This window comes from Aptenodytes forsteri, unplaced genomic scaffold, assembly GCF_000699145.1.
Source record: "Aptenodytes forsteri isolate BGI_AS27 unplaced genomic scaffold, ASM69914v1 Scaffold146, whole genome shotgun sequence".
Taxonomy (NCBI): domain Eukaryota; kingdom Metazoa; phylum Chordata; class Aves; order Sphenisciformes; family Spheniscidae; genus Aptenodytes; species Aptenodytes forsteri.
Window position 1 is genome coordinate 6,567,200 of NW_008795128.1, and position 14,938 is coordinate 6,582,137.

General features: G+C 40.0%; 1 protein-coding gene across 1 annotated transcript in view; it reads right to left on the reverse strand.

Moving 5' to 3' along the window:
* Positions 1-14,938, reverse strand: part of LOC103897513 (cytosolic phospholipase A2 epsilon) — a 54,824-nt gene that overhangs the window by 35,658 nt on the left and 4,228 nt on the right. Inside the window, exons 2-4 of the mRNA XM_019471589.1 lie at positions 12,292-12,411; positions 11,857-11,943; positions 4,675-4,750 (exon numbers count right to left, since the gene is read on the reverse strand). Coding sequence (XP_019327134.1) covers positions 4,675-4,750; positions 11,857-11,943; positions 12,292-12,411 — 283 coding nt within the window. The remainder of the gene's footprint in view (positions 1-4,674; positions 4,751-11,856; positions 11,944-12,291; positions 12,412-14,938) is intronic.

The following is a 14,938-nucleotide window of genomic DNA, read 5'->3' on the forward strand; positions in this document are numbered from 1 at the left end:
GATGAGGTCTCCCCTGAGCCTCCTTTTCTCCAGGCTAAACAGTCCCAGTTCCCTCAGACGCTCCTCATAAGACTTGTTCTCCAGACCCCTCACCAGCCTCGTTGCCCTTCTCTGGACACGCTCCAGCACCTCAACGTCCTTCTTGTAGTGAGGGGCCCAAAACTGAACACAGTATTCGAGGTGCGGCCTCACCAGTGCTCATGGTCTTCATGGTTATGCGAGATCCAGTAGAGTCTGAGAGAGTTTCACTCTTTCACGTTGTACTAAATCATAGTGGAGAGGACCACATCACTGCAGGTCTGTGACACCAGCATTGCCCAAGGACCTGGGAGAGGTCTGCTTCCACTCGTGGCGCCTCAGGGCAATTCCCCTCGTGCCAGATGAGGCAGATTCCCTCACTGATCATCTGTTTGTCCACGGGAGCGGGATAAAGGGGTCAGCTTCAGCTGTGGGTGTTAGGGGCTGCCATACACCAGCAAGTAAACACTAATGATGGCGAAGGTGGGCCAGGCTGGGAGCTTGGTGCAGCTCTGTGAGGCCACCCAATAACTCATTTGTTTAAGGCAAGTGTCTGGAAGGTTTTGGAGATCCTGTGCCACTATGGTCCTCCTCTCCCATTGCCTGGCTCCTTTCTCATCCTTTTGGGAAACAGAGTCACCGGAAGGGGTGTTAGCAGTGAGGAAACACCGTTTCCCCCACCACCTCATCCTGGCCAGATACTCCTACACGTTGGGAATTCTCTAGGAGAAGTGATGCCATTAATAGAGTCAGGAAACATGAGCTTTTGTAAAAGCCTCTGGCACTAACCTCCAGCTGAGGAGGAGCAAATGAACACACCAATGACCAAAAAAGTCATTCTTTTACCCAAGGCTGTCTTCAGTCTCAGACTGAGGAAGGGAATACCACTGCAAAGCAGGTGCCAGACTGTGACAGTCCCATAAACTTCACCGGAATTGCTTCCTTTCTAGCATGCCCACCACCTCCCCAGCCTAACTGCATACGAGCATTGAAGCCTGGTGATGACACTCAGCATCTGCAGGGCAGCAGGATGAGTGTAAGTGATCTTATCTGGGCACCCACCTCTCTAGTGCCTACAGTGAGATCAGGGAGTGCCAGAAATGTGTGTTTGAGTCTGACCCATGATTACAAATTGGCATAAAGGTCAGTTTAAGAATACAGTGAAAACTCATTAGCTCAGGTCTGTCAAGAGCATTTGCATGATAAGATAAGACAGAAACCAGCTGTATGAAGTACAAAGCAAATGTCAGAGTTGAATGTTACCTAAGTATAGAGGAGCCCGCAAAAGTGGTGGAGTGACTGTAGGTACATGAAAAGGGCTAATTGATCCATTGAGGAGCAGCAGGGTGCTTTCTTTTTGTTTTAATTTTTTTCTTTGTGTGAAAACAGATGCAATCATTGCCAGGCTCCATCAGCGTGAGTTCTCTACAGGCAAAGGCGTAACATCAGATTTCAGGATAAGCTGGGACTCCATTCCAGGCTTGCGAAACACATCCCACGGCTCTTGAGGTGCATGTTTAAAAAACACGCAGGATCAAGCTGGGTGCACACAATAGTGAGGAATGTCAGTGGAAATATATAGAAAGTGGTGTTCTGTGAAGCCAGGATTTGGCAAGTAAGTCAAAGAAAAACATAAAAACTCTAATGGCCAAAAGACCTGGCGTGACTGCACTTGCAACGAACTGAGAGAAAATCAGGGAAATGGAGCATGTTTTAGCCAAATGGAGGTGAACAGAAACTCGCGCAAGCATATAACTGCATGCTGAGAAAGATGGGAAGACAGCATGTGGGAAGAAAAAGCAAGTCATAGAAGCTGCTGCACTTGGTTGGAAAGGTGGCTTATTCCTGGATTTGATACTTGGAGGACAAAAATCTAGGGAAATCTGAAATATGTTATCACAAAAATTGTCAACCTTCCACTGATATCTCACAGTCAGATAGCACCTGTATCAGCTGCTTATAATTTGTTTTCCAGGGGAAAAGATCATATTGCTGACACAAGGCTAGGTAAACATAATTTTCTAATTCTCATCAGCACGTGTTCGCATGTGTAGCTATTTTAGTTTTGTGATACTTCAAATACTTTCAAATGTTAAAACCAAAACATTAAGCTAAAAAGACATCAGTATCAGTGAAAAATCAAGCACTTAAAAATTACAAAATATCTTTTTTGTATTGTACTGAAGTATTTAAATCACATGGTATCACACTATTTTTCCTGGGAGACTCCAGCTTCTTTGAGAGCACAGGCAGGTTGCTGCTCAGTCAACAAAAAGCTATTAAATATTTGTTTATCTTCCTTGTTCAGGCGTGCTGGTTTACAGTGCTCCATTATGGCATGACATACTTAAGAAACAGGCCCAAAGTCACAGAGTACCTGGGAAATTACCTACAGAAAGGAGAGAAAGACATCTTTTTCTTCACCTGCTGGTCCCCAAATCTTGTTTACTGGTAATTAACAAAAGAATCTGAAGATACTTTTCACTGTTTCTAGGACTTATCTCGCATCTTGAATTAGGATCCCTCTACACATAATGAGAGATAAGCCCTTTCAGAATGAGCACATCATCTAAATAGACAAGAGAGAGAAAATGTGTGGGAGAAGATATTCTGTTATCCATGTTTTATAGATAGGACAACAGAGGCACAGAGTGTTTGGATGACCTGCCTAAACGTATACAAGTCTGTTGGCAGAGCTAAAAACTGAGTCCACGCATCTTGATCCCTACTCCAGAGACGTACATTTTGGTGATAATGGGAATTTTCTAAATGTCTGCATCTCATTATGCAAGACTTCTGAAATCCCACTGTCCTCAGGATGGAGGACGAGGTCATAACAGTAACACTATTTTCTGAGGATGCCACATCATTTTACTTTGTGCAATCCCTTTGCATAAGCTGGTGAATCATAGTTCTTATCTTGTCATTCAATTTCCATTCTAGATCAAAGGTGATACTAAAAGAAATTAAATCAGCACTTCAAAGGAATGAAGGTGAGGTCTGGCACATATGTGCAGTGTTTCATAGCTGTGAAAAAGAATAAAAGTTATTCTGACCTTCTTTGCTATCCTATGATATTTCTTCTATTCTCTGCAACCCAGTATTACAGAACATTTGAACTGAACACTTCTCTCCATTTGGTTGGAAAATCGACAATGGTGACATCCATGTTCTTGAAACACCAAGTGAGTGGAATACAAAGAGGTGGTGAGAAATTTTCTTTGTAAAATATTGTTCCATCAGAAGATGAAGATAAAAACAAATGGTAGTGTTTGGGGTGAAAATGTTGCCGTCTCTGAATTATCCAGTGGAAGTCAAGTAGTGCTCGCTTGGAGAAAACAGGAAGGTATCCTGCCATGTCCTTAGCCTTCCTCAAAGTCTGTCTGATGACTTGCTGCCTCATGGACCTATAGACCTGCCTGTCCGCTAGTGAGGAGTCTAGTCCAAAGTAGTCCTCTGAAGAAAAACCTGTTAGGGTTTCCAGGCCAAAGTAATCTAGAGCAGAGCTGCTAGTTTACTGGCAGCATGGGACACCTCATCTTATTTCTTTGGAAAAGTTGTGCCTCTCATAGGTATTGTCTGAGCTTCTAACTTCAGGGAGTGTATCAAGACAATCTGAGAGTCCTTAACATGCGATGTACAGCCATTTCCTCTGACAACTTTGGTAACTGCACCGAAACCACCACATTTTGGAGTACCATAGCTAAACAATTGACTCTTGATATGTGCAAACAGCAATTGTAAATGACTTTTCACTTTGATGGATCTTTTAGCTGTACTAAAAATATTAAAAAGTGGAAAGACAGAGGAGTGAGGTAACATGTTATGTGAAATGTTGGGCAGTGGAGAGGCTGTGGTGTTAGTCAACTTCAGCACAATCTCCCAAAAAGGAAAGAAAATGCACAGCAAAAAGAGGAAGAAGAGTATGGTAAAGGGATATGCAAAACTGTAGTTATTACTGACGTGCCAAGTTCATGAGGCACATGTAGGAATGGCAGGAGAAAATTTTCCAGAGAAAAACCTCTGTGGAAGTGGAGCACCAGGTGAGGGCTGGCCAAATACCACACATTTTCAGAACATTTTGCATGTAAGCTGTAACGTACCATGTACTACAGTCCACAAAAGATCTCTGTTATACATCTTTCAGTGGGGGGCAAGAGTCAGAAACATCCATAGCAATGTGGCTACTCAGGACATGTATGCTATACACCTCACTGAACTTCTGAGATGTGGTGGGGCTCTTTAGAGCAAAGAATTAAGAGCAGCTGATGTGTAAAGATTTCAGCCCTGTATTCTATGTATTTGTTATAGACATGGGATATAAACAGCTGAGTATTAAAACTGGTGTTAGGATATTTTCACACCTCTGAAATAGCCAGCTTGTCTGTGCTTTGCTGACTGATGAAAGTCTTAAAGATTTAGTCAATAGCCTACCTGGCGTTGACCTGTTGCTCAATTCTTAAAAAAAAACCCAAACAAACAACAAAAACCCTCTGAAGCTGTAAATAGATGTTCTGTGGCAGAAATTGGCTCTGATTGTGATTTCTTAGCTGGTATGATTTCTGTGTTTTGCATCTGTGCAGTGGCTAGCACAAGCAGGGACTGATCCAGTAATTTTAGAACTGTATAATGTCAGTAAGAAAATCTGGTACTTACAAAAATCTGCCTGATGAGCATTTCTCAACTTTATGATTCTTACAGTGAGCAGGGAGTAAGGTGACATTTCTTCCTGCTGAAAAAAATAACAAAGGAGATGTGCTTTAAAGTTTGGGATACATGTATTTATTGTAATGACAACCACTGAAAGGAACCCAGGTTCTGCTGAAGCCATCTCTTCCAGTTGGCATCTCAGCAAAAATACAATAGGCAACAAAATGCACTTTCTCCACAAACTTCATCAGCCCCTAAAGTCTGCAGTCACCTAAGCATACAAACAGAAAGTGTGGAAGGAGAGAATGAGTAGGAAAGTGGAGAGGAGGTAAATAAGCTGAGAAAGTTCAGTTAGCCAGCTACATTAAATCATACACGTGATCATCAGCATCCACTACAACACCACAAAATTTGGTGAATCACAAATCTGAAATGCTCCAATTTTGGTTGAAAACAAAAGAGGGATCTTTTTAGGTTTTCTCTCTTGTTTTTAAAAGAATCATTTTCATGATGGAGAGGTGTCTAAGGATTAGTGTTAACACCTTAGGGAATGTCTCAGGCCACCAGGGCAATACACAGCTTTGGACAAACACTCCTAGCTTGCTTTGTGGGAACAGAAGTTTTCCTTACCAAATGTGGTTATCTGATTGATAGACGTGGAGTAGTATAACAAAGTACATGGTTTTCACTACAATCCATCTCAAAGAAAGCTATCTCCAATTCCTTGTTGAAGATGCCAGGCCTGACCAACTACATCTGTAAAAGTTGTGCCAATCACATGTGCTTTAGGGATTTTACATCTTCAGAGAACATGTCCATCAGCACCAGCTAGAGCAACTAGGGTATCAGCAGAAAGATGCAGAAAATGGGCAAAGCTTACTATGGCTGCAGCACAGATGGCTGTCTGGATTCCCTGACCATGGGAACAGCTGTGGAAAATTTGACAAAATAGCTGAAGTTTATAGAAAGGGAAGAGAGTTGCACCATGGCTGTACACGAGACTGAATGAAAAGGATGAATCAGCACTGGGGGTGGCTACCTGTATCATAGTTTAGGAGCAGAAGCAGAAGAAAAGGAGGGATTTCAGAAATTTCAGACTATATTGAGGAATAAATTCCCAAGCTGATTTGTGAATATAATAGGAATAAGTCTTGTTAGATAGTTGGGGTAACACAGTAAGACTGCAGTGAATGCCAGAGGACGAGGGTCTGCACGGGAAAGAAAATACTCTTTTGAAGTCTGTCAAATCCTGAGGGCTGACTGCATACAAAGATGTTATCAGCAGATTCTGAATTGGCTGTCTCCAATAAGAGGGGAAGATATAAATAGTACAACATATATATTAAAAAGTGACCTTGAGAGAGTCAGGTTATGGAATAATAATGATTTTTTTAAGGACTTCTGAGTAAAGCATCAATAAAAACAAAATGTTGTAGCATTACAATGAGGTAGATTTGGGAACAGGAGAGTGTCAGTTCCAATAGCAAGGGTCTGTGGAAGTTACAAAATGACGAAACTAATTATGACGACACTTGTAGATTTGCAGAAAGATATTCAGCCAAATAATGCTGAAGGCACAGTATGTATCGGTGTCAAGCAATAAGTGGCCACTTCAGTGATGTGGAGGCCTGATGGTAGTCACTGATATTCAGGCAGTTGAGATAATGTCAGAAGGCAAATAGATCAGTAATTCTTAGTAAAGTTACCTCACGAAACAACAACAAAAGGTGGCCAAAGTAAGAAGCTGTTGTGAAAGCTAATGACCAAAAGTTTGAAAAGATTATCTGAAGTGAAAAATGGAGGAGTGCTGGTGGAAGATGATGAAATAATTAGGAGATGTTATCTATTTCCTGAGAAACCTTAAAATGACAGGGAGAAACTCTCGACTGAAATAAGAGAAAGTACATTCACAGGTGCTGCTACTTTGACAAGAGTCAAAGATTGCTAAAAAGGTCAAAGCATAAGAAATCAGTGAGACAAGACAGTACATCAGCTGAAGCGTGTAAAGCATTGGACCACGGGGAATTCATTATGACAAAATTTAGCTAAACCTCCCAAATCATTTCCATCTCTATGAGGATGAAAGACATGAAGGTCATAAAAGGAGTTTGCAAAAAATTACAGTAATTCTCAAGCTATGAAGTTATCCAGTGAAATGGCAAGAATGATTTTTTGAGAAAATGCCAGGTAATTTAAAGGCATATTAAATAAGAGTTAACCAGTGCCTAAAATAACCATAAAGCTTTGCCCATGAGCTCAAGCTTATAACCAGGAATCATAATGTTAGAATGTTTTCAGTAAGTTGACTAGTTAAAATGCTAATACTTTTTGCTGCGAGGTACAGAAGCAGCACACCCAAAACAACAAGAGGGCTATTAAGTGCTGAACAAATGCATTCTCTTTATCTACAAGGAGTAGAAGATCTTGGCTTCTGGGTGGGTGTATTCCAAAACTAAATAGGAAATTAATTACTGTTACTTGAAGTCATATGTAGGGCACAGGATATTTTATAGGGCTGTTTAGGTAAGATCTCAGCATTATCAAAATCCGGGCTGAGCCAGCTCCACACTGTTGTTTCAACCGTTATTGTTAGAGCACTCCTTTTTCATCAGCAAGGAAAAACTGTGTCTTCTTACCTCAACCTGTTTTGTTCTTGAAGAACAAACACTCATTGGGTTTGTCCATTTGTTTCTATATCTTTCTCAAAAATCGTACTCAAGTTAGAGCAATACATAAAGACTTCAGCAGACATATTTCAGGAGAAGTAAAGGAAAGAGTTAAAGGAATTGCATTTAGTGTTGGTACTCTCTTAGCCTTCTTTAATGGCACCAGTCCTTCAGCCAGCATTTTGGAACACGTGTTTTTAAAGATTGTCAGAGACGTGTATGAATGATTGTGACTTTTTAAGAAGTAGAATGACAGAAACAGAAACAAGAGTGGGTTCTGTGAAGACACATTTACAAAAAGCACTGATTATGCACTCATTCCTGAGTGCCATTGCAGTGGACTAGAGTAGAGGTTATGTGAAGAATGCATCACAAGAACCTCATACTTTGCATGCAAATGAAGACAAACTGATAAGAGACTTAAAGTATGGGAGGGCTATATTAGGAAGGAAAAAAAACCCCAAAACAATAGAACATACCCAGTGTTTCCATGAAGAACAGTAAGATACTACACAGATTAGGTAGCGTCAAAGATTATGTAAGGGTTCAAACCTAATTTCATGTGGAATCATGGTGAGAAAGTGGATGGGGATATGTGGTATCATAGGAAGATGGCTTGGTGCAAAAAGCAGGAGTTTATTCAAATTTGAAGAGCTTACCAAGGGAACAATAGCGCAGAGTACCCGATCAGCCATAATGTACAGATTAGAAATTTGATTGAATGAGAAGCAAGAATTATTTCTCACCTCCAGGAGGAGAGCTCTGAGTAGGGCCTGTGTAAGAGAAAAGCTAGTGAGCTGTGCATGGAAACTCTGCGTACCAAGAGAAAATCTCACCACAGTGCCTGAGAAATCTGAGTCCCGTGAGACGGCAAGATACAGGCTATGTCAGCCAGAGCACATCCAGCATTCAGTCATGGAACAAAGACCACAAGACAGAGAATGGAAAAAGAGACTCAAGGAATTAACAACAGAGGAAGGAGCTAGTGATGTGAACCTGAGAGATGCATTCAGTAAGCATGTTTTGTGGCAGAGAACATGCAACCAGGCAAGTCATGGCTGAGCTTCCCTCAGCCTGAGCCTCACTCCTTGGGTCTATTAATAGGGTCAGCATGGTTTATTAGCAAAATCCCTTCTGGTATTAGCCCCCAAGAACAATGATTACTTTAAATTTGAAGGAATAATGAAAATGCTAGTTTTATCTCCATATTCTCAACATTTTTACCAGTTAGAAAATGGTTTTCACACCACTCAGAACCAGTCTGTACTCTGAACCCCTCTCACTTTATCTCAGTATAACACTTAGATGGCCATAGCACCCAAATCAAAGTTCTTCAGGAAAAAACCAATCTGTTCTAGAAAACATTTTCACCCCCTCCTTAGGGCATCAAAGGAGGAACAATATTCAGTGATCATCATAATAATTTGAGACACCAATGCTTTTGAAGAGAACTGCTAACTATTAAGAGAACTATTAACTATAAAGAAAATCTCTGAGACAAATGAAAAGGAGACTTATCCTCCTTAGAGAAGGCAGTTAATGAAAAATTACTTCATATAATACTTTTCCGATGGCCAAATGCCAGACATGAAAACTACTCCAGAAAATTCAAAGAGCAAAATAACAACTTCTTATAACTGAAGTTCAAGTCCCTGGTGCCATCAATGGAAGTAATGCAACTAATCGTCTTTTCCCTCTAGTCATCATTTCATTGCAATAATACATTGAACAACACTAATAAACTAAAAAGCAAATGTGTTTCTGCTGATGATTACCATTTGTGTTACATTAAAAAAATGGTTAGTTCAGGGAGTTGGTAATGTAATCGACTATCTATGAGTGACTAATTATGATAAAGAGCCATTTTCAGCACAAAATTTGCATTCCATATTAAGCCAGGAGCAATTCCTGATACCTAGAATAAAGCAAAAAAATATTTGAGAATCCACAGAACAGATGAGCAAATCCTCTTGCAGTCCCCTCTAACAAAGATAAATCTGTGTACCCTGAACCTCTGAACTTATCCCTGCAATGACAGAGTGATGGTCAGACTGAACAGCCTTGCTTAAAGGCTCATTGTTACACCTGCAAAAGGTAACCTTGCATGACACATTCAATCACAGATACTTTTTTTAAGAGGGAAGGGTGACAGGGCCCTTGGTCAGGGCTTTGTCTAGTTTTGCAGCAAACTGTTAAGGAATGTGCATCACTTTATGTGTATCACTTACAGAAATCAAAAACTGATTAAAATTCTTCTAGTTCTTCTCTGTTTTCTGTTTTCGTGTCCAGCAGAATACTTTGGTGAGCCTCCCTGCCCTATGTTAATACTACTAATCTTGAGCTGAGATTATGCTTCCTAATTTCTTGCTCTTTGCATTACTGTATATAAGTTTTCAGTGCATTCACAGATGATGAGCCAACAACTATTTTTTTTAAGCTGATAATTTGCCAAGGAAAATACTTTTTTTTTTCATTTTTGGAAATAACAAATTATTCTGTATAAGACAATGCACTAACAAATTATATCCAGTGATAAATTTTTTAGATTTACTGTCATTATGGGCTACCTTACTCACAACTATTTATGATCTTCCTTTAGTATGTTTCATCTTTCCTGTATTCATGTGCAAACTGTCAACTCATGACTCTGAAACAGCTAAAGAGATGCTCTCCTGATGCTCCTATCCATTTTAAAATATGAAGGAAGTTTCATAAGGCTGTTACATTTTCCTGAAAATTTAGCAGTAGGGCATTTTTTGGCTTTGCATCGTAGGTAGGCAACACAGCTAAATTCCATGCGCAGCCCCTGGGCATGTTTTTCTAAACCCAATCCAGTAACTATTCAGTTTATCACACAGCTATGCAAAGTCCTCTCAAACTGAAGCAAGTACTCGGGCAAATATTTGAGCATTAGCATTAAGGAAAGCTTTGCACCTGTTTACTTGTTCTGGGACTCAAGATCTGCTATAAACATGTTATCCTTTATAACACCTCTCTATTAATGATTATCCTCCTGTTGCAGATGGCAAGCTATGGCCTGCAAAAATCAAGGGAATTACCGAAAGCTGCCCAGGAAACCCAATGCCAGTAAGAAGCAGAAATTGGCTAGCTTGCACGAGTCTATGCCTTTAATGCCAGTTTTCTGCCAAGCTTTATTACAGAGGAGAGAAGACATATTCAAAAGCCAGGAGGCAAATAAAGAGTGTCTGAGAATGCCTTGGTTGTTAAACACCTGTGGATAGCAAACAGAACTTTCAGAGGTTCATTGGATAAGGAGAAATTATGACAAAAACAATGAAATAAAGCTGTGGAAAGGGTCCCAGAGCCCCTATATGCAGGGGTTTATGGCCACAGGGGTTTTTTTATATTACTTTACGTACATTCAAAAACATGTGCTGAATTCTAACAATCTTTATATACATACAACTGCCTTAGTGGTAAAGAAGGGTTGGATACTTTTAGCCATGGATATTCTAAAACAAAACACAACTTCAATATAAATACATTAAATCATTACCAAAATGCTACAGAAATCAGGTCATCACACTCTCCAATAGTTGGTTTTCCTGCTTTAGTACGTACCCTTGATGAGCTTTAGCGCGCACACACACGGAGTGAATTATGAACACTTAAATGCCATGCCAGTTTTGGTTATGCTACTTTGCCATTTCCATTGTTTCACCCCCCACCGATAGTTTGTCACCCTTTTTGTACACTAATTTCCATTTGTAGGAGGTGCCAGAAAGCTACTAACAAGAGATTAGTTTGATCAACCAGTTTGATAAGGTTGTGACATACATTAGCAAAACTATGTTTGTAGTTTTCTATTGATTTGGAAGTCCGGTTGCACAAACAAGAAATTAAAAATACAGGTTTCCTATGAGCTATAGGTACTTGAATCACATGCCATTTAAGATATCATCAAAAGTAAGTTAGCTTTTTGTTTGGAGCCACCTGGTTTTACTTTGAAGCAGCTTGACACAAAGTATAGTCAGCTGCAAGCTAACCGAGAGTGGAGACAAAAATCATCACTGATGTAGCTGGTACATGTTTGATGCAAATATATCTCTGTCACAGGCCCTGCAAAGGTTGCTAGAGTTGTTCTTCTTTTGTTGTGATGAGTTACACAGTGATCAAAGTGGGCATTTGTTCTGGAAACTGGCATTAATGACCAAAACCCAAAGGATCGCCAACAACCATGCTCTGACTTTCCAACACTGGCAACGTTCTCCATTCATGCTGGGCTAAAACTCCATTAAAGACAATAAAGATAAATAGCATTATTTCCCTAAGGAATAAAACCATTAAAATAACACACTGTGTAAATAGATAAAGGAGTGGAATAAAAAAAAAAATGGAATGCAGATGTTTCACCTAAAGAAAATTTTCTTTCATGAAATGTTCCTATTTCTAAATAAGCATGTGAATCTTTAATAACCAAATTTGGAAAAAAAAAGATCCTACCCTTCTCAAAAAAATATTGGTTTAGTCCCACCAATTTTTAGATTGCTGAAGTTGGTACCTTATCATCAGCATCGCTCGGGGTTACGTAGTGCATCATCCATTTTCTTTCTTTATTTTCCAAGGGGCTTGACTTGCTGCTTGAATGCTGTTGAAGGAAGGAGAACAAGGGATGAAAAGAAAGTAAAGATAAATTTTTCTACCTATTTCACCTCCTCAATGTCGAATTGCAATGTGGAATGGGCAATTCGCACCTCCTCATTGTTTGTGGTGGATAAAATGAATGTGCCAGGAAAATGGCAGCTGTTTCTGTGCTATATGGATAGATATTGACTCCAGGTCCTCATAGCTGCAAATAGCCAAGGAAGAACAATCTTGTTTTCTTGGAGATTTATGTCCTACAGGTAAGAGTGGACTTGACCTGTTCGTAGTCTGGGGACAAATCTGAATCAAATCCTCAGAGACCCCTGCCAGGCTTGTTCTGTTTTCCACTTACCGGAGGGAAAGCAGAGGTTGATGCCATCGAGATCGCTGCTGCATTAAAAGCAGGTGCTGCAAATGGCACCTCAGTATTAAGCTCCACAGTTGCCAGTACCTCCTGAAACATATTTACAGCCTTGAAGAGTGTCAGAAGTTGCTGAACAGGTGTTTTATTACATTGAGTCAGAGCTCCACCCCTCCATGATTTCTGAAACAGGAAAATTTCCCACCCACGTTACTTGTCCAAAGAGTACATCTTTTGTAAGGTGTGAACATTCGTATCTGCAGGTCTTGTGACTGAGCAGATCATGCTGAGAGACCAAATCGTTCCCACCTAGGGGCTCGCAGAAGTGTAATAACAGTGATAACCTGATTGATGATCTGATAGAGCAGGGGGGTTGGACTAGATGACCTTTAAAAGTCCCTTCCAACCCAAACTGTTCTATGATTCTATGGTCTATGAGAGGTACCCTTACGGCGATAATCTAAAAGTGATGATAATAATAGCCTAACAGACACGTCTACCTATTGTCTCCATGTAAAGACCCTGAATTCCATGCACTGTTGCCTTCATAATAAAAAATAAATTAAAAAAGTTGGGGGTGGTAATTAGAAGGAAGACATTTATGTATGAAGATACTAAGAATCCTTCTGAAGGAATATTTTTCCCTGAAAAGTGCTGTTGCATGATGATTTGTGCATACGTGTTTGTTTTTATTGTAGTGTTCTACTTCAAAAGAAATGAAAGAAGGGAGAAATTTGATAAGCAACATTTCTATACTCCCTAATGTAAAGCACAATGTATTACTTTTCCATTTGAAATGCTTTACTTATTTCTGGACTTTACATTTAATACAGTATGCATCTTAACAAATTTAAATGAGATTCAAACATTTCTCCTTGAAAAATCATGAAACATTTCAACAAACTAAAATAATTTCATGTTTTAGGAGATTTTAATTCTTCATTTTTTTTTTCCCAGTTCGGAACTGTCATTTTCTGATGCAAAAAACATTCAGATTTCTGAGCAACTTTATTCAAATCACCAGCTGGCTGGGCATTGCTAGCAGATATTGGAATTTAATGGACTGATCATGTACATTTTATGATTTTTTTTATCTAATGAGGATCTGCATGTGTTCAGCACACCTCTAGGAAGCTCAGTGATTAAATTTTCTAATACATTATGCAAGCATTATTAGGCACACATACATTTGTATTGAAAGTCCTCCCAAAAGATTAAAAGTGGTGCTTATGAAAGGACCTGAGATTAATAGGATGACAAAGCACGATGCTTCCTATTAGAGACCTGTATAAGTATGAAATCACAGCCACCCTGACTGTGGCAATGAGTGTTGTACAAGGACCTTGACTGACAGAAACTAGACACAAACCCAATCACTTCCAGCAGTCTCATTACATACTTTTCTTATATGCACAGAGGAATCAACGTGAAAAGCTGGTGTTACAAGGAGAACAAGTTAAGACAGTTTGCTCATCTTACCTGCAGTATTTCCATCCTTGGAAAAGTTTGATTTCTTAGGTTTAATTTTATGCCTACCTTTTCTGATTTTTTTTTTAATTAAATAAGCACATTTATTTTATCACATTGTGCAAGGGAAAGGTTTGCTGCGAACTTCCTTTCTCACCTTCATTGTATTGAAACTTTTTGATGGAACAGGAACTGCTTAATTGAAACCAGAATTAGATAAACTACAGCAATAGGCAAAGGACAGTCACAAGCCTCTCCCATGCTTTGGCCGATGCTTTGCTTAGCATGAGCACTTGCACTTCTGTAAAAAAATTTTTAGAATCTGCCTTTTTTTTCCATAAAAATGGTGACCAGAAATAGTTTAGAGAAAAGTAACTGTACACACAAAAGCACACATATTTTCTATTTCTTCTGCTACGGCTTATCTGCATCCTTGATTGAAGTGCCTAGAAGGGGTGCGGTATCACAACAGAGGAATGAGAACGTTAGCTACAATTTCTATGTAATTGTGCCCCACAAAGGTTATCAGCTCCAGGTCTTGTTTCTGCAATGTGTGGAAGCTAATGGGTGTGAGGTTTTTGCATGAGAGCTGGTTTTCATTCACGTGTGTCATATTGCACCTTTGGTTTTAAGACTAAAGGAAATGAGGGAGCGAAGAAGCCTCCAGCACCCCTTAGGAAGGTGACTAAGAGTTGCTTGTTGCCTAACAGCTAACTCTTCTTTCCTGACTCAAGACTTCCCCATATGAAATACCTGTTCTTTAAGCTCAAGTCGGAGGCAGCCTTTGACTCAAAGCTGGCACTTGCATTGAATTTCCTAAATTAGTTCAAAGTTCAAATTGCTTTTCGCTATGAAGCACTATTCCTTTTGAGGCAAACATGGCCGTTTCACAAGGCACGCATTTAGGATAGGCTTGACTTCACCTAAATTAAGTTCAACAAGGACAAGTGCCGGGTCCTGCACTTTGGCCACAACAACCCCATGCAGCGCTACAGGCTTGGGGAAGAGTGGCTGGAAAGCTGCCCAGCAGAGAAGGACCTGGGGGTGTTGGTCGACAGCTGGCTGAACATGAGCCGGCAGTGTGCCCAGGCGGCCAAGAAGGCCAATGGCATCCTGGCCTGTATCAGAAATAGTGTGGCCAGCAGGAATAGGGAAGTGATCGTGCCCCTGT